General features: G+C 42.2%; 1 protein-coding gene across 1 annotated transcript in view; it reads left to right on the top strand.

Moving 5' to 3' along the window:
* The window catches only part of LOC139740418 (dmX-like protein 2), a 150289-nt gene that overhangs the window by 100334 nt on the left and 29088 nt on the right, over window positions 1-20867 (top strand). The window contains exons 9-15 of the mRNA XM_071651009.1: window positions 2090-2244; window positions 9627-9860; window positions 10306-10350; window positions 13694-15012; window positions 15609-15770; window positions 17563-17803; window positions 18533-20737. Coding sequence (XP_071507110.1) covers window positions 2090-2244; window positions 9627-9860; window positions 10306-10350; window positions 13694-15012; window positions 15609-15770; window positions 17563-17803; window positions 18533-20737 — 4361 coding nt within the window. The remainder of the gene's footprint in view (window positions 1-2089; window positions 2245-9626; window positions 9861-10305; window positions 10351-13693; window positions 15013-15608; window positions 15771-17562; window positions 17804-18532; window positions 20738-20867) is intronic.

The following is a 20867-nucleotide window of genomic DNA, read 5'->3' as shown; positions in this document are numbered from 1 at the left end:
TTTGCTTTACCTCGCTATAGCAGGTTTGATTTACTATGTTTTTCTTTGTTTGGAAGTCACAAAATTTATCTCGTTATAGCAGTTATTTCGTTATAGCCGATCTCGCTATAAGAGTAGCATTTTACATAGACTTGTGTGGAAGGAAATTTGGGACCGAGAAAATTTCCTCGTTATAACCGATATCTCGTTATAGCAGTGTTCGTTATACCGAGTTTCCCCTGTAGTATGCAATTATGTTTTCAGCACCAAATCCTTTGAACTGTGTTTTGCAAGGATTCTACTGAATTGCCCAAAATCTTATTTTTTTGTTTATTTTTTTTTGTTCACCTACACATTTGGTATAACTTTATGCATATGTGTGGGAATTGCTCCATTTGCATCTCACATAACAGGCTAAATGAAGCACTGTGATGAAGGTTACTCTCAAATAGTTATTGAACTATTGATTTTTTTCTCTTCAATATTGTTTTGATCAGCTCTTGAAGTTACTGGGAGAACTAGTAAATGTATTTGTTTTCTCATATTGTTTTGATCAGCTCAGGGATGAGGATCATATATTCAATATTTGATATTTTTGCTGATGAGTGTATAGATGTTTGCCCAGTGGTGCTGGGAGGTAAAAGTGATGATTGAAATATGGTGAAGGCCAAGAGCATGCCATTATAGTGCAGCTGCAGAATCTTGGTTCCTAAACTGTGTTTGTGCAGAGTTGACTGAATGCTCGCAAGCAAAGATTGCATTGTGGGTTGAAACATACGAGGTGAATGATGCTTGCATACTTTACTTGGATGGGAGGCTAGTCTACTGTGGGCTCACCACTCCACAGCTTGCAATTATTCGGTACAATGTTCCCTTATACTGTAAATCACTGTATGTCTGAAAGCAGAGTCCATTCATGGAATACCCTTCTCGCTCAGGTCTGAAGGACTGTGAGTCGAAAGTTACAAGTGATAGTGACTCTGGTGAAAAGTACAGGGAGCAGTTCGGTAGCAATTGGCACCATTAAGTCAGTACGATCAATTGTCATTTGTGAAAAGAATAACACCGTGTCCTGACCTAAACTGAGTATTGCATTACCAACAGAATATCATGGTCCACTTATGCTAAGACATGACTTTAAAGACTATGGAAGATATTTTATACCTCATATTAAACCCCAAGTAATTCTTTTTCATTCCACGCCCCCTCCTTTGACAACTTTTGTCTGACTGTCCAAACAGTATCACTTACTAATAACAGAGTAGTTATTACCTTTCGGTATATCCAAGCCAGCATTGAAGCAAATGCTCTTTACCAGGTTTCATATTATGCCATGGGTTAGCCGGTACATGTAATTCTAATCGTTGTAGTGGAACCTTTTCTCTGTACCTAAAATGTAAACAGAGACATCAAACTGGTCGTAAAAAGAACTGAACCATGTGGTTCATTTCATGACAAAAGATTTTCATGTTGTCCTACTTCTTTTGTTCTCGCCTTGTTCTCTGAGAAATACAAATAGAAACTGTCAGAATTTTCTAATGATGCTGAAAAAACCCCTCACCAAAATCTATAAAGTGATGGCCTAAAATTACAAGTTTCAGACTATAGCTTCTACATTGTGGATGTAGTTTAAACCATACTTTTGAAATAACATGCTTTTCACCTCTCACAACTTTCTCTCATTACTGGTTAATGTCAAAAGGGGAGTTAAAGGTTAATATCTACTTTGTAACAGTGTTTTTATTCAATACAGCATGAGAAAACAGCTGGGGATTAGTTAATCTTTTTGTCTCATACCATGCAGATATCTGTGATGTATCTGTGTCATATTCGAGCTTAGACACTATTTTATGCTGACATAAAAAGAAAAGAGCTGTGTAAAGATCATCTGACGTCATAGGCTGAGCGTGCACACTTTGAGCATGAAAGTCTCCTGGATCAGGAACTTGACATTTTGAAAGCTATTCCTCAGATCTGTTAGGCATTCAGATTGTATTGATTGTTAGAGCACAAACAGACAAAATTTCATGCACCACATGCAGTGTTTTGTAGATCTCATGTATCACCATTCAAGCAGTATCTGTCCATATCATGTTCGTCCCAAATCCAGGAAAAAGCGAAAACAGGTGGAGCACGCCATCCCACTGCCGAGCCAGAAGAAGGAACATGAGCTGCACCGCTACTACCACGGGAAGGTGCACCGGAACGGCCTCGGGGGAAATCCCTTGCACTTCCACATTGCGGCCACCATCAACCCCAACACAGGTAGACCCAGTGTCTTTGCACTGTTATGAGCTACAAAATTTATGAGAATAGTTGAGGACGAGTTGTTGCATTTATGGAAGCAGGAGCCTGTCAAAAACATGAACATACGTCACATAGTAATTTGAATTACGACACAACGTAAATAATTGTGTCGCATAGTAATTTGACTACGCAACGTATATACATGTTTTTGACAGGCTCCTGCTTCCATATACGTTATCACTACCTGGTGTGTGTCTATTGCTGGAGTGCTTGAGGGAAATCCCCTTTAAAACCCAGAGGGAAAATGGCACCCTAACTGGTGATGTTTCGATCGATGGTCCACAACACCACTCTTGACAACCCTTACTGACTAGTCTCATAAAATGCACACAGACATGCACACACACAAACACATACATGTATGCACATCTATTGTAACATCTGACTTTTTAGCTCACCTGAGCCAAAGGCTCAAGTGAGCTATTGCGATCGCCCTTCGTCCGGCGTCCGTCGTGCGTCGTGCGTCGTGCGTCGTCCGTCGTCCGTCGTCCGTCGTGCGTCGTGCGTAAACTTTTTACATTTTCATCTTCTTCTTGAAAACCCCAAGACCGATTTTCATCAAACTTGGCAGGTAGCATCCCTAGGGGGTTAGGAACTCAATTTGTTAAAATGGGCACCATGCCCCACCCAGGGGGCCCCCAGGGGGGCCCAAACCCCCCAAAATTAAGGAATCTGTAAAAATCTTCTTCTCTAGAACCAGAAGTGATAGAGCTAAGTTAATAATATGAGTTAGTACATTGATGACTGTAGTTTCAAGTTTGTTCATGGCAGAATCAGGGGTGCCCCCCTTGGGACCCAGGGGGGGGGGTGGGGAAGGGTTCTAATGGGGCCTAAATTGTACATTTTCATCTTCTTCTTGAGAACTCCATGACCCATTTTCACCAAACTTGGCAGGTAGCATCCCTAGGGGGTTAGGAACTCCATTTGTTAAAATGGGCACCATGACCCACCCAGGGGGCCCCCAGGGGGCCCAAACCCCCAAAAATTAAGGAATCCGCAAAAATCTTCTTCTCTAGAACCAGAAGTGATAGAGCTAGGTTAATACTATGAGTTAGCACATTGATGACTGTAGTTTCAAGTTTGTTCATGGCAGAATCAGGGGTGCCCCCCTTTGGACCCGGGGGGGGGGGGGGGGGGGGGGGGGGGGGGGTGGGGGTGAGGAGGGGTCCTAATGGGGCCTAAATTGTACATTTTTATCTTCTTCTTGAGAACCCCATGACCCATTTTCACCAAACTTGGCAGGTAGCATCCCTAGGGGGTTAGGATCTCAATTTGTTAAAATGGGCACCATGCCCCACCCAGGGGGCCCCCAGGGGGCCCAAACCCCCCAAATGAAGGAATCTTTAAAAATCTTCTCTAGAATCAGAAGTTATAGAGCTGAGATAATACTATGAGTGAGTACAGTAATGACTGTAGTTTCAAGTTTGTTCATAGGAGATCCAGGGGTGCCCCTCTTGGGGGTGGGGGGGGGGGGGTGGTTGGAAGGGTCCAAATGGAGGCCTGAATTGTACATTTTCATCTTCTTCCTGAAAACCTCATGATGGATTTTTGTCAAACTTGGCAGGTAGCATCCCTAGGTGGTCAGGATCTCAACTTATCAAACTGGGCACCATGCCCCACCCAGAGGGCCCCAGGGGGCCCCAATTCCCCCAAATTAAGGAATCTTGAAAAAATTGGGCCCTTATTGTACATTTTCATCTTCCACTTGAGAATGCCTCGTCAAATTTTGGTAGAGCTGTGAATAATTTAGATTAGTGACTGCGTGAAAGGTGAACTTGCGATACTCAGGTGAGCGCTAGACCCGCGGGTCTCTTGTTTATCATTGAAGGTCAAAGGTATGAGAGTGTGGGTTTTTTATGAGAATACAGGTCCAAATGCCCAGATCTGTTGTTAAGCCAGTGCCTACAGATATTTATTCCAAAGGTTCCTTATTCCGAAAATTTGTTATTCTGAATGTTCATTATTCAAGGTTTTAATATGAAAATGAAATAAGGTTTGCTTTTCCAAAGGTTTGTTCATCTAAAAATGGTATGAGGTTTGGTATTCCAAAGGTTCGTTCATTCAAAAATGAGATAAGTTCATAGTTACCAAGGTACAATTAGTATGTATCTTCTTTTCAATTTTGGATTAACGAACCTTCAAAATAACAAACCTTACTTGATTTTTCCTGAATCTTCTATGTGCAGTTTATAGACCGAATAACTCTCCATGAATTATTTTGATGCTTTTGTTGTTGTGATGATTTGTCTGTAAGGTGACACTCAAACTCGGAAAAAGGGCAATTTGTCATTGTTGTCTTTCAAATTCATATGCTCAGTCATGCATGACATTTGTCAACATAATTAGGTACCAATGGAAAGAGGTAGAGTTCATCTTTCCTCACAACCAACATTGAGCTCTCCATAGCTGACAATTACTGTATGAAATAGTAGCCCTCCAAAGTTGGATTACGCCTTTTTCTTTTTGATATGCACTGTATATCACTGATCTCTATGTAAGTACACACACAGCAGAAGGATCTCAACCAATCAGCTGGAGGCGTCCGTTACTAATAAATGCATGCTTTAATGCATGTATTTGCTATTGTATCCCAGTGGGCAGCGAATGAATCAGGCCACCCAACCCCCATGCTACCAAGTCTTAAAGGGAAATTGGCTCTTATTATGAAAAGTTGATCTTGAAATAAAGTTGAAATAAAGCCAATTTTTTATGTTTGTTTATTTTTTTATTTTTTAGCTGACAGTTGTAGAAAAATCACAAAGGCACACCAGAGCCCTGTTTTATGAAGAGTTAAAATTGATTATAAGTTGATTTCGACTTTATGTCTATGGTAGCCTATGTGGTAAGGAAATTTATAATCGATTATATTTTTGATAAAACGGGGCCCTGGTGAGAAACGTGATAGTGGTTAGCATGAATGATGTTATTCCTCTGTAGTTTTGCATTTTGTTGTTTTTATATCTCATGATACATAGTATTCAGTGGCCCTACTAAAAGAAATGCATTAATGCTTACTTGTCAAATGAGATGTGTGAACTCTATCTCCAAGCTTTACTCTTTTTTGGCATTGTATCAATATCCTTAATTCAGATTCTATGGTATTTGAAATGTGAAGATTCTCACTAGGCCTGTGGATCAGTAGCTGTAACCCTACTCTAAGGAAAGAATGATTCCTTTCCTGCGTGCTGTTACAGCACCACTAGAAATAAACTCAGAGAGCGTAATCATTATAGTTCTTGAAAGTGAGGTTAAAAAGTCAAGACTAAGCTTGTATTACAGGTTGTACTGGAGCTTAATTGTGTGCTTTCCCATTTAGGAAATGGGTCTAAATCTATGCTAATTGATACCCTGTATCATCTCTTGTCACATTTACTGTGAAGCCAGCTGAGGCGCATCATTACTGGCATAGTGGCAAACTTTATGCCCTTGTTTGTAAGAGAGAGAAAAAGGGGATTAGATAAGGCAAAATGATGACTTGCATGCATGAAGCACATCAGATTAAGTTTTCAGATCAGAGTTTTATACTGAATTAACAATTATTGTCATGAAGTGAAGTCTAACAATGCATAATTTGAATATTGATGTTAACAGTGACCTGTTCTTCAGGAATACTGCAGGTGTTCAAAGTATACTGTCTCTCAGGCCTTTGTATACCATAGCTGGAATTCAGCAATACAAGTAGAAACAATTCCCACTAACCATGAAATCAAAATCTTAACTCCTTATGGGCATAGGCCATGAATGAGCAAAATGTTGAGTTAATGACTTTGCCGCATGCAATCACTCATGTGACAAATGTTTAGTACAAGCAAAAAAAAAAAGAAAAAAAAAGTCAAACTGTCCAGTAGTATAATCTGAGGAAATATCTCTCCCGCAGCTGCACTTTATATGTTTTAGCTCACATTTAGGGCACACAAAAATCATTGCAGCTTGAACATGATGATATTACCCAGTCTGAATGTTGTTATACTTGTCCATGGCATTTTTCTACCTTTGACATCAAAACATCTGATTACTTCTGTCATTCTTACCTCTGACAGTTTGACATTGGATGAAGTTACCTGTATGATTTTTGCTGCTTGCATTTGTAAACTGCATTAATGAAAAGGGAAAATAAATGTTGTTTAATAATCTGTGCATAGCTGTTTGCACCTCGTGTGTGCTAATGGCTATCAAAGCCAGAAGGGAGGCGTCGCTTTCATCTAGTTGTACCTTTGTCATCATGTAGTCACTCTTTTGACTGTTGTTATTTCTGCAGGAAGCACAGTTTTGGGAAAAGGTAAAATTGATTCTTAACAATGTATGCCTATACACTTTCTTTTCTGGCATGTTTATGTATAGTATTGTCTACTAACTTTAATACCCCCGTTGACTCTAGCATGAAGACACACATTGTATTTTGATGTAAGGAAATGTCTTCCCCAGTACTGGATTATGAACCACACAGCAGGGCTGCTGTGTGAAAAGCAACTACAGGGATATACAATGTACTGTCCTCAGGAAGATTTAATTCTATTTATGGGCACAAAGATAAGATCTGCAACTATATCTTCATCATGAAATTTGAGTTTTATTTATGCAAACAGAGATGAGTTTTATTGATGAACATACTGAGGGTGGAGTAGTATATTATCCTCTGTAGCATCTTTGCGTTTTGTTCCGTCTGAAATCTTAAGTTTAATTTTCAGTCATTCCTTGATCACCTTTAATATACCAACAAGTACATTATCACTGATACATTAAGAACTTTTTAATAATATTGTCAGTTTTCAGTGATGTGGAGTTCACAATGAATTAGCTTTATCATTCTTTTTTTTTCTGTGTAGTTATATGAGAATGTGCAAAAGCTCATGGAAAATCCCCATCCATCATTAGAGTCAAGTTACTATAATGTTGACTTTTATTGAGCTGTATGATTAAGACTTCATTGCAGCCTCTAGTTTGTGACAGGAGACATCTGTACTTGATTGACTGACTGACAGACATTGTCCATGCTATTACATAACAATGGATGACATAGCCGGAGAGTGTTTAGTGATACGTGTCACATGACCAAATGACGACGCACGTCAATATGAGATAATCCCTCTGTGCAATGAAAGAAGGGAAAACGATCCAGCGGGAATTACAGTGGACTAAGGAGGCCGTCACCTGACACTTTTCACGTCTTTCCTGCAAGATGAGAGTAATGGCAATGAGGGGGGGGGGGGGGGGTTGTGGCATGTGACTTAATGAGGCTTAGATTCGTAATCTGTGACCGGCTATGTGAGGTTCGTTCTCTCGTGACCTGATTGGTAAATGATACGGATGAGTAGCTTTGGGAGTGCCCCTGTCAAAAGTTGACTGAAAGAATGAGTTAAAGGGAGAGAGTTACATTCTGACAGAATAGGGGCTCAAATAGGGACATTCACACGGGGCAGTCACTAAAGGAGACAGCAGCTAAAATCACATTACGTTGAAAATTAATGAGCCAGTTGCACCCGTGTGTGCATTGCGGTAGCAGAAATACAGAAGTGTTGTGGCATCACATCACAGATTAATGACATCACACTTTTTTCACACTGCTGTGTGAATACAAAGGTCAAACATAAAGATCATTTTAATGTAATGATATATCCCAGTAAAAAAGGACCTAATGTTGGGAAGGCTAGTCTAGATTTCAGTCTGACTGAGAAATTGTTGGTAGTTCCTTTTGACATGATTTCTTACAGTTAAATACAGGAGTATTCTAATAAAAGATCAGGAAAAAAGGAACTAATGTTTGGTATATAACTGTTTAAAAAAAAAAAAAATCATAGCATTTACATAAAGTGATGTCGGTATATTTTTACCTTATCGCTTTAATATACACTTTTGATTGGTAAGTAAGTCTCTACTTTTATTGTGTATGATATGAAGATATTGTGACTAATAGGACACACACATATATATCTGAACAATGTACCCTCATAGATAAGATATGGAAAGTGAATATGATTAAGACAAGGACATCTTGGAATATTCATCGTTGTGTAAAGTTCAAGTTCATATTACCAATACAAGTACATTGCACTTCGTGAAAAGAAGGAATATAACCTACAAATACATTTGCTGAAGCAGTATTAAGCAGTGTACAGTGTACAGTTTATCTACTGTACTTTGTGTATGTTTGTGTGAGAGAGTACATTTGAAGTTGTATAGCAATAGGGTAGCTCCTTAATGCCACACAGAGTAGCATGCAAACTTAGGCGATACACTGTGTGCATCCTTTGATTGTACCATTGCATTGCAAATTTTCTAACATTGACTTTTTCTGATCTCATTCACTGTCAGTTCTGCTTGTAAAGTAAACATGTTTTGATGTGCAAGCTATGAACATCATACTGTGCTTGAGGGTTGGTGCATGATTGTAAGTGAGAAGAGGTAATGATGTTGGGGGTGGATGTGGCGTTCTTTGGAGTTGCCTAGCATGTTATTCCACATTTTTTTTTGAATTCACTGATGAGCACTGTGTGTCCTTGCAGGAAACCAGATAAACAAGATATGTTGTTGGGGAATTTTCACTTGTTTGAGTGTACCATAATGCTCTATAAGGAAATTGTTACAGTGAAACTCTGTCACAACCCTCCCTTTCTTCTTCTGATCCGTCCATTGCTCTCTGTTGCTATGGTAAAGGATGTCTGCTGCCCTCAAGTGTTGTCATTCCTGTGTACTTTATTTTAAAGTTGTCTTGACTGCATCATGTGTTCCAGTAATATATGGAGACAGTAACATTGGCCTGCACATGGGTTACTTGATAGAATATGGCTTGTTGTGACAATCTGTGTGAAAGTTGATTACAAGTTTCTGAGACCAGCTTTGAAGATAGCAAAATATTTACTTTGATTGTTATAATAAATGGTGCCTGAATAATGAATAAATGCTAGCAAATAAATTCAAAGTTGAACTGTCAAAAGGATATTATTGTATATTTGCACCATTGCAAAAACATCCTAGCAAGTAGTTTCAAGTCCTATGTACTCAAACATATTTGGTTTCAACACTAATCATGGGCTCATATATGCTGTTGCAATTATTTCTTGCTATTAATGGTCCAGAGCCCCATTTCATAAACGATGTTAAGATAGCAACTCTTGCTGGAATGGCAACTTCCCGTAGCAACAATCAACCAGGAAGCTGGATTCTTGTCATTACCATGACGATTGCCATTCCAGCAAGAGTTGCTATCATATCAACTTTTTATGAAATGGGGCCCAGATGTGCCAACTGAAAAACACATAATGATGTTAAAAATAGCATCAGTTAAACACAGAGGCAAATATATGACCTTTCCCATTTTGACCTTTGACTTGTCTACCTAGACATTCCACTTCTACCTGCCATTGGCACCATGACCAAGGGCAACGCACCAAACTTTGTGGTCAACTGGCTAAACAACAAGGAGCTCCAATTCACGCTGGCGGCTGAGACACTCCTGCAGACGGGGAAAGAGACCAGGCCACATGATTTCACCCTAGGAGGCCCGCCGGATGAAGAGCAGGGAGTGACCGCAGAGGACAGCCGCACATCTGACCAGGAGGCCCAGTCAGATGAAGGTACAGTATCACACAGCCGTTCGATGGGTCTAGATGGCACAATGTCACACATTCAATGTATTGAGAATGAATCAATCTTTTGTAGGAGTATAGGGGTTTGAGAGAAAAGACCCTATTACACTGCAGCACACAATGCAAACTTATGCCTAGCACACAGATCTCTTTCGTCAAATTTTGTGAAGTCCAGATACACTCAAATTCCTGCAAATTCCCAGCCAAAATATGCTTCTTTTAACAAAGGATGGGAATGCCCAACATACATGAATGAGTGCATATCGTATAAGTAGCTTTATGGTAATGAATTGCAAGGCATACATAGCATCTAACCAATTAATGGTTAGCGTATACGTAGCGTAATGATAAGTATGCTCACATTATCACATGCTCAAAATCTGGACATGCTTGCATTACCTTAAAACTACCTCATATATTGCATTTTTTGCAGATGACATTCCAACAGTGAAGATCAATGCAGACTCATCAAATCAAGGTATTTTCACCTACCAGTTGTATTCAATACTAATCATTTCATCTGGATCAGGCATTTTTTTTTAATTCAGTGAAGACAGCTCTGGAATCTTATTCATGTAGTTACATATCAGTTTATTATACCCCCACCCACACATAGTGTGTAGGGGGGGGTATATAGGAATCACCCTGAGGTCGGGTGGCCGGTCGGTCGGTCGGTCGGTCGGTCGGGCGGGCGGTCGGGCGGTCGGGCGGTCGGGCGGTCGGGCGGTCGGGCGGTCGGGCGGTCGGGCGGTCGGTCCGTTGCAAAATCTTGTGGGTCGAACTCCTCTCTCATTTTTTGAGCAATTGACCCCAAATTTGGCATGTGTGACCGCTATCAAAGGTAGATGTGCAAGACACCTTTTTCGTTAGTATCGCATAATGCGTTGCCATGGCAACGGCATATTTTCGTAAAAACTTGTGGATCGAACTACTCTCTCATTTTTTGAGCAATTATCCCCAAATTTAGCATGTGTGACTGCTATCAAAGGGAGATGTGCAAGACGGCTTTTTCGTTAGTATTGCATAATGAGTTGCCATGGCAACGGCAAATTTTTAAAAAATCTAACAAAATGTTGTGGATCGAACTCCTCTCTCATTTTTTGAGCAATTGACCCCAAATTTGGCATGTGTGACTGCTATCAAAGGTAGATGTGCAAGACACCTTTTTCATTAGTATCGGTTAATGCGTTGCCATGGCAACGGCATATTTTCATAAAAACTTGTGGATCGAGCAACTTTCTTAGTTTTTGAGCAATTAACTTCAATTTTGGCATGTTTGACCGCTATCACAGGCAGATGTGCAAGAGACCTCTTTCATGAGTATTTCATAATGCGTTGCCATGGCAACGGAAGATTTTCATAAAAATCTTACAAAATGTTGTGGATTGCTCTACTCTCTTAGTTTTGTAGAAATTCAGTTTGAATTTGGGATATGCGATCAATGTAATGTATATTTGTGCAAAACACAATTGATGTGTGTGGTAATGAATCTGTTGCCATGGCAACAGTATTTTTTTTTACCAATCATACAAAAATGTGTGGATTAGCCTAACTCCTTCAGTTTTCGAGAATTTGGCTTAAAAATTGGCACATGTGACCACTATTGTATGTAGATGTGCATACTTACTCTTTCGTCATTGTTGATCAATGTGTTGCCATGGCAACAGCATAGTGTGAATGAAAATCATACGAAAATATTGTGGATTCAGTAAACTCCCTCAGTCTTAGAGCATTTGACTTGAAATTTGGCACAGATGACCACTATAGTATATAGATGTGCTAACTTAATCTTTTGTGAGTGGTGAGCAATGCGTTGCCATGGTAACAGCTTTTGTTTACCAAAAAACATACAAAAATATTGTGGATTCAGCTAACTTCCTTTAGTCTTCGAGCATTTAGCTAGAAATTTGGCACACATGACCACTGTGGTATGTAGATGTGAAAAGGTAATCTTTCGTCAGTGGTGATTAATGCGTTGCCATGGTAACGGCATATTTTGAATGAAAATCATACAAAAATATTGTGAATTCAGTTAATTCCCTCACTCTTTGAGCATTTGGCTTGAAATTTGGCACATGCAACCACTATAGCATATAGATGTGCAAACTTAATCTTTCGTCAGTGGTGAACAATGGGTTGCCTTGGTAACAGCAGCTTTTCACTAAAATGCATACAAAAATATTGTGGATTCAGGTAACTACCTCAGTCTTTGAGCATTTAGCTTGAAATTTGGCACATGTGATCACTATAGTACGTAGATGAGCATACGTAGTCCTTGGTCATTGTTGATCAATGTGTTGCCATGGTAACAGTATATTTTGAATGAAAATCATGCAAAAATATTGTGGATTCAGTTATCTCCCTCAGTCTTTTAGCATTTGGCTTGAAATTTGGCACATGTGACCACTATAGCATATAGATGTTCAAACTTAATCTGTCATTATTGTTGAACAATGCGTTGCCATGGTAACAACATTTTTTCACCAAAAAGCATGTGGATTCCGCCAACTCCCTCAGTCGTTGAGCATTTAGCTTGAAATTTGGCACACCTGACCGCTATGGTACGTAGATGTGCAAACTTAACCTTTCGTCATTGATGATCATTGTGTTGCCATGGTAACAGCATAGTTTGAATTAAAAATCATATAAAAATGTTGTGGATTCAGGTAACTCCCTCAGTCTTTGAGCATTTGGCTTGAAATTTGGCACATGCAACCAATGTAGTACAGAGATATGCAAACTTTGTATTTCATCATTGTTGAACAATGTGTTGCCATGGTAACAGTGCATTTTGAATAAAAATCATATAAACATTTCAATTAGATCCTAACTCTCTCTGTTTAGAGCATTTTGGCTTCATATTTGGCACATGTTACCTCTGCATTACCTAGATGTGCAAAAACTCTTTTGTCACTCACTCATTTTTTGAGCACTTGACTTGAGATGTGGGACATTTGACTGACAGTGAGCAATACATTTATTTACTGTTGGACAGTGCATTGCCGTGGTATTGTTGTTTTCATTAAAAAGTTTTTAAAAAAATCCTGGTTGAGCTAATATCCGCAGTTGTGGGTGGGGGTATATTAATCACAATGAGTGATAGTTCTATTTTTTTATGACTTTAATCAAATAGTTTTCACTGAAAATACAAAACAACAAACAGTGAGGAGATGGACATGGGGTCATTGCTGCATTAAATGGCAACTCTTCAAGTAGACATGACAGTGTTTGATCTGTGAAGTAATGTGAAATACAGTCACATAATCAAGCAAACCTCTTGACTAGAATGGAAACAGAAGATGCTATGAAACGGTCAAAGCAAGTAGAAGGGAATCTGATATATGCTATCCTAACTTTCAGCCAATCACAATGTCACAAGGGATATGTTGAAACCAACTTTGGAAGACAACAACTCCTGAAACATTGGGGCTTTTTTATGTAGGGAGATTTCACATGTTGACTGTACAAGGTGTGAATAATACCAGTTAGCATCATCATCATTCTCATTTGTTTCTTACTTTCATGGGTCTATCTCAAGGATCTGTACAGGAATAGGTCCTCTTATGTTCAAACGCCACAGATATTGTGTATTTTCCTTGACCTATGCTCGGGTTGATTTCTGTTCTTAATATGAAGATCAAATTATCTAACAATCATTATTGCTTTTCTGCATTTTTTGTAACAAACTAACATCAGGATCACAATCTTTTAAAAATTTACAGTTTTATTGCAAGTAGAGAGAGAGGAGTGCTGTCAAAATTGAATATATGTAGATGTTGTATGTGAAATATCTAAGCTTAGGCTTTCATTTCTTTCCTCAGACTTCACCAAAGATGCCAACATTGACAGCCCAAGCATCCAGACACCATCCCGTCCCGACAATCTGAACACCAGTCCCTTTTCGCCGAACAGCAGCCCGGTTCCCACACTGACAAGGGGCGGGGTGCAGGCCCAGAGGACTGTGGAGAAAAAGTTTCAGGAACTGATCAAAGAATGGCACTGCAATGCCGACATGCTCTACAGCATCCACCCCATTGACGGTTCCTTCCTGCTGTGGTTGGTGGACTGGATGGATGAACACATCCCTGGTGTCCACCGGCAGCCTCAGGTCAGCTTCTCTTGCCGCATACCCCATGCCTTCCCAACGTTTGATGCCACCACCCTGTGCAACAACCTTGTCCTGTACCGTAGCAATCTCACCATGGATCCCAGGGCAAGTCGACGCCTGCTGGATCCCATGTCACCGGCAGAGGCACCAGGGATGACCCCCAGCTACAGCTTTGCCAAATATCTGAGCCAGGTACCATCAGGTGTGGACATCTTTGCCTTCACCCCAAAGGTGTCCATGCTGTCTAAGCACACCAATGGATCCTTGAACCAGTGGGAGATCAGCTTCCAGGAGGGCTCCAAGTTCCAGACTGTGCTCAATGTGAATCACATGGGACGTGCATGCGGCCATCGCTTCAGCCTGAATCACCTGGCCTGCCATCCAATCTTGCCCCTCCTCCTCACAACCTCACACCACAACATCCCCAAGGTGGAGGTGGACTTTGATGTGGCGACAAGCCGCAGCAGAAGGACTTCCATGATATCGCGGCGTGCCTCCATCGTGAAGCGTGCCAGCATGGCCATGGAGGCAGGAACCTCGTCACTGCCACAGGGACCTGGTGCAATCAACCTCTTTGGCAAGAATGTGCTGTCAGAGAGTGAGCACAGCAGGCTGATGACACTATACAACTCAACCGTCGAGGGCTCGACTCAGGACTTCAATGAGAAGGATGAAATCATCTTACCAGATGAGCTCATGGAGCAGGTGAATGCCGAGCTGAACTGGCCAGACATGAGTGCCCCGACGGGCCTCTGCAGCGAGCTCATCCTGTGGAGGGTCTTCAACGTGGGCCCCCTCGGCAAAGGGGGCGGAGTCATGGAGCTGGCACGCATCAACTCACCGTTTGTCTCCGCCTTCTCCCACATCGCCTGGATGCCGAGTCTGCTTCCGAGCTCATGCCTTGGCCCCATCTCCAACTCGCCCAGTGCTTGCTTCATTGCCTCGGATGGCTACAGCCTGAGAGTCTTTCAGGCTGTCATCGATGCCAGGTCTCTCCTCAATGAGATCACGCCCAGCAGCAACCAGCTGGAGGTTGGTCTAGATGGATATATTTTCTCTGCTGCTTATCATGTCTACAGTACTGATTTAACCACACCAGTAAAAATTGTTAGGGGTGTATTGAATATGTCCAGTTAAGTGAAGTGTGAATGATACACTGGTTACTAGTCAGAATATGAATCCTTGTTCAGTGCATGATATCAATGTAAAGTGTTTGTGAATGCATATTTGCCAGTTTGAGAGATTTGGACTTCTGTCATACAGAAAATGAAGTGTTATCATAAGGAAGTGGTCAGCATTATATATTATGAGATCATGAATCACAGCTGTTTTTTTTTTTTCACTAATCAGAAAGTAGCCTGGGTAAATTCCCTTCTGTAATTCAGAGGCCATAAATGGTATAAATGAAAGCCTCACATCAAGATAGGTACAGTGTACCAGGTAGCCAGTAGTGATCTTTTGTGTGCAATATTCACCTGTAGTGTCAGCAGAAGTATCATGATTTGTGCATGTGAGTAGCTCAAAGGCCAATGCTCAATTAAAACCACATTGTTACGTGCGAATACATTTACCCCATCCTCCATGACAGCTTTGAATCTCATGTCACCATTTCTTTGTGTGGTTTTTAGGGCTACTTGAGCAGTAGCTCGCCAGTCACAGCATTCCTCCTGCAGAACGCCAACGGAGAGGAAGAGGCAAAAGGTCAGAGGTCACCTCAGGTCATCAGCCTCCAGTCCACTTCTCGACCTGGGTGCGTGATCGAGTTGGACCCACTGACCAATGCCAAACAGGTAATGAATAATTGCTTGCACTAAAGAGAACTCTCACTTTGAATAAAACTCTCCCTGTGGACATTTCTTGTCCACTGGAGGAGCATGCCATGTACACACACACACACACACACACCCCACCACCACCACCACCAGCAACAACAACAAAAACAACAGTAGCAACATATTGTCATGGAAGGTTTAAAGTCCACATCAAAAGCAGTGCTGTATACGCCATGTATTTAGGAAGTCTAATTTTTGACAATTTTGTGAATTGTTAAATTTGCAATCATGGAGTACAGCCGTTATCACATAACTTGTTCATGTATTTTATGTTGGGATCAGAATTTCTATTTTTGCATTTTCTTATATTTTCGAATGGCACCTGACTCGCAAAATTCATCACAATAAACACCCTGTGAAATATGTGGCGTATATGGTAAGCAGTGTCACAGCCGGTGAAAGCGTGTGATTGCTTGTTGGTCCAGTTTGACTCCTCGAATACAGTACTCAGACAAAGTAAGCACAAAACACCATAATTCCGGAAATTATAAGTTTTATTTCCGGTCTTTCAATTTAGATACAAATAAGGTGGTGGTACAAGAAACAAAACAACACACAGACATGTCACATACGCCCATGCACGCAGTTCAGTCAATGCTTATCATGACACCTCAAATCTCACTCTAACGACGTAATGCTTGAACGCCGGATTCATATCAATCTCCTAACTATTCATAGCATAGAGAAAACTTAACAAATGCTTCGCAATATGGCCATGAATATTGCCTAAACTTTACTCCCGTTACTGATATGGTTTTACATAAGCTTCTTTGATTAAACTCAACACTTGCGATAACTCGTCAGTTTATACTACCTGTGCAATTAGGGGTTTGAATATTAACAGTCCAAAGTGTTTCTTTCGGGATAAACAAAATCTGGTATTGTCATGCTGAAGTTGTCTCCGTGATCGTCGAAGTCGAACACGAAACAGTTCGCTGCGAAGACGGAGTGCAAGACCTCGTCGAAGGGACGGTTTCAAACTGGACGTGTAGTACACGGCGGGTTCCTTCCTTGTCCGAAGTGGCCCGAACACATTGTCACGAGCTGGGGTTATCTTTGCACGGCGTGCACGGGTTGTCTACGTACACCCGACTGACCCAAGTTAACGCCATAGTTTGGTGACTAAAAACTGCCGGTATCCGACCTCATATCGTCTGCTCAAGCCTTTTCCAGCAGACCCTGCAGTCTAACTGCTGCCCCTGCAACTGCTGCATAGCTACTGAGGTTGCTTCTATGAAGCCAGTATGACATGTGGTTTTATTGCCCCTATGTATCAAATCAACTTGCATTGTTCTGTGCAAACACCTGTAGCTTCCCCAGCACAGTGCTGCTCCACACTGGCAGCCAGACACTGTATGATTTCAGCAATGTATTGTTGCTAGGCCAGATTTCTATACACAAGAATGTTCTGTCCAGGTGTTCATAACTCCCTTTTGTCTGTCGGTAGCAGCCCAGATTCTTGGGTAGGGCGTAACAATAGCAATAGGAAAATCAGGGGAGAAATGACTTGTAACAAGCAGGACCTATTACTCTTTCTTGTTTTCATCCTTGTGCACACAAGCAGAAACATTTTTTTAACTGAAAGGTATATATATATATATATATATATATATATCTGGAGCAGTCAGAGATAGCACTTTAACAAAGATAAGGGCGGAATGTGTATGTTGCAAATCAGTTTCAATGAAAATGGATATAAACTTGACAACCAAGAATTAATAATATTTTTTGTTTTTACTCTCTCTTTCAGAACTGGAAAAATGTTCAGCTGATGCACGTATACCAGCAGCAGTTTATCTCCGGGCCAGACGGTAAGGTCAAGCATTCCAGATCCAGTCACAGGATGGGCAGCACGAGCTCATCTCCTCTCCACACCAATCTCTTCGAGGAGCGCTTCTTCCTCGTCGTGGTCGAACGCAAGTCCGGCGGGGAGTCTGTGGTGCACATGTGGTACATCCGCCTCGAGAGGGAGCTGTCCAAAGGAGGCAGTGGTAAGTTCTGGCCAGAAGTTTCATCCTTTCAAATATGTCCTATTCATAATGGCCGGTCTACTCTATAGTCTTTTCACGATGGAATGGCAGACAATAAAAAGTTTTCCTCCATTTTTTTGTTTCGATCTTTTATGTTATTGTACTTGATCACTCTGCAATTTCTCTTTTGCTGGGCTGTAATGGCAAGACTGAATGCAGTTTTGTTGCACACTGGAAGAACCAGTTTGTATCGCAGATGTATATAGGTGGGCCACGTGGTCATTGTAAAACCAGACATATTTGCATGCATTTTAATTTTGCAAATTTCGCTAGAGCCAAGATTCACGAAATCAATATGCACGCAAAGTTTCCTGTCTACATGCACTATATGCATTGAATGCCAGGTGCAATTCGTGAAATTTATGTTGTGAAAAAAGCCATCTACTCCAATTCGCAAAAATTTCAGGCCATGAAAATATACAGTATACTGTATGATTTCATCAAAATTTGACAGGAATCATCAAGTTAAACTTAGTTTGTAATACTTCATGAAAAGTGTGTTGCATCCTAGCTGTGGGTGTGTATGTGTACTTCAGAAACCCATGATTCAAACTGTAAAGCCTTCTTTGTTTATATGTCTACATAATGTACTCCACAAGTCGCTTTGCTGTTGCACCTCATACAGCTTGTATGCATATCACTGAAGACGGCAACTGAGTTCTTCAACTGTTTACGTTTCTTTCATTTCAGTTCAGTGTGATGGCCTGGTTTCTGACGAGGAGTCAGACTTGGAAGACGATATTCCCGACGATTCTTCCAGTAACCTGTCGGAGGGAAGCGCATCAGCACAGTATGACTCCAAGAAGAACACAGAGAGGGTGTCCAGCAAGATCAAGACATTCTCGCACAAGGTTTGCAGCCAGAAGTTGACCCTTCCGTCCGGAGTGGAGGTGATCAGTGCCACACCAGCGGCTGGACATCTCAGCTCGTCCAGCATCTACCCAGCATGTGTAGCCCCGTACTTGTTCACGACAGCATGCTCTGATGGCAAGCTACGCTTCTGGATGTGTAACATGTCGCCACGGGATGGCTCTCAGGCCAGTTTCGATGAGGAGGAAGAACTGCATCAAGACATTGATCCGTCCCAGCAGGATAGCTTCACACGGGCCTCCTACAAGTGGGAGGAGTGGAAACTTGTGGTACAGTCTGAACCTGACAGCGCCCTCTCTGTTGGTGGGCTTCCTGTCGCACTCAGCTGTGCGTACAATGGCCGCATTGCATGCATCTACAGGATGACTGCTCCGAGGAGTATGCTAGATCCGGAACCGGTCTCACTCAAACTAGGAATCTATGAGTGCGAGTCAACAGGTGGGTCAGAGTGGACGATTGAAGAGGTGATTGACCTTGGGGTCCTTGACCTCAAGGCATGGATGCACCAAGGAGATGATGAGGTCCTAGAGTCAGATGTCGTCAGTTATAAGACAATGAAGCGCAGCTCAAAGGTGAATGACTTCCTCAACATCTCTGGCTCCCCGAGCTCGAGCTGTGGAAGCCCTCCATCCCCAGAGAGCCTGCCGGCTGCAGTGGCACAACGCAAGCGCAGCATCCACAGAGGGAGGCAGTCACACTCTGATGACTGGTCACTCCCTGTACAACTCTCATGGGTCTCCAAAGAGGATGGGACACACATCCTGACAGTTGGCATGGGATCAAAGGTGGTGGTATTTGCCCCAGTCTCAACAGAACTTTTTGAAGCTGGCTCAGATGGGATTCCAGAGGACAGGATAATGCCTCCAACGGGACTGCAGAGGGGTGCAACCATGGGGGAGACCACAGGTGCCAAGTGGATGCCCCTCAGAACTGTCAAATTGACCTCTGTTGATGGCATAGCACCCCATTCCAAGATGTTGTCCTGGGTCAGGGCTGGAATCCTTGTGATTGGACTTCAGAATGAGATGCAGGTTTACTGCCAGTGGAGAGAAGAAAACTGGAGATCACGGAGACGCAAGTACAGGAGACCTGTTCCTAGTGTGGCAGAGACGGTAGTCTCTCAGAAGAGTGTCAGCTCAAGTCTATCAGTCAACCTTCAGACTGTCCCAATGTCAAGAACTGATCGAGAAAAGTCTTACAATGACATGAGCGAGCTCCTCAGAGGGTCCGGGATGATGTCATCAAACCAGGAGCAGGAGGAAGACAGGGATGATGTCACACAGGACTTTGGACTCTTTGAGATCTCATACTCTGCCTGCCCTGTTCTTCCACAATATCATCCCAAACAGCTAATGGGCCTCATGAGCAGCGGCAAGATACGACGTGTGAAGGCCATTCTTGTTCATCTGGTGAACTGCATTGCTGGGGAGGAGGCGGTGAAAAGATCTCTTCTAGCAGGAGTGTCCAAGCAGGGGGACAAGATAGTGGATGATGAGGAAGAGCAATTTCGCCGCAGCCTCAAAACACTCTCTGTTGCTCACAGCCCAGTGGAGCCCTCAGTCTTGGACGACAGTGGCCCAAAGTTGGACTACATAGAACTGGTCTCAGTTCCACCCTTACCCCTCTATCATCTGACGTCAGCTGACACACCGGTCACTGTGGCCACTGCGCCCACTGTCACTAGAGCCAGCCGTACAATGAGCATCCTGGGGCCTCCCGATGAGCTTGAGATGGTAGACACGCAGGACTACTCGCAGCTCTTCTCGACCAGTGCCGATGGCTTCCCCTCGTCACTGGAACCCAGCGGTGAACTCAGGTCGCCTCAGGATGGGGCTGCGTCTGTCTCCAGCAAGTTGAAGGACCCTGCGTACTTCACCGTTGGTCAGGCACAGCTGCTGACCAACTACCTGACTCACATGCACCTTCCTGGCTTGTCCTCTCTTGACCAGATGCACCTACTAGCTCTGGCAGACACCATTGCCTCCACCAAGACAGAGATCACGTCTCACAGTGGAGGCAGTGCAGGTCAGTTTACATACATTGTAGCTATCCCTCCCTGCTCGCCAGCTTCGGTAGCAATGATTGAAAAAAAAAAAAAAAAAAACTTTCCTTGTTTTTCATTCTCTGACACCACACATCATCTGTCCTCCCATTT

Source organism: Diadema antillarum, unplaced genomic scaffold (genome assembly GCF_040938485.1).
Source record: "Diadema antillarum isolate AM-2024a unplaced genomic scaffold, OU_Dant_1.0 seq00000854_RagTag, whole genome shotgun sequence".
Taxonomy (NCBI): Eukaryota; Metazoa; Echinodermata; class Echinoidea; order Diadematoida; family Diadematidae; genus Diadema; species Diadema antillarum.
This window is presented reverse-complemented; position numbering and strand designations above follow the sequence as displayed.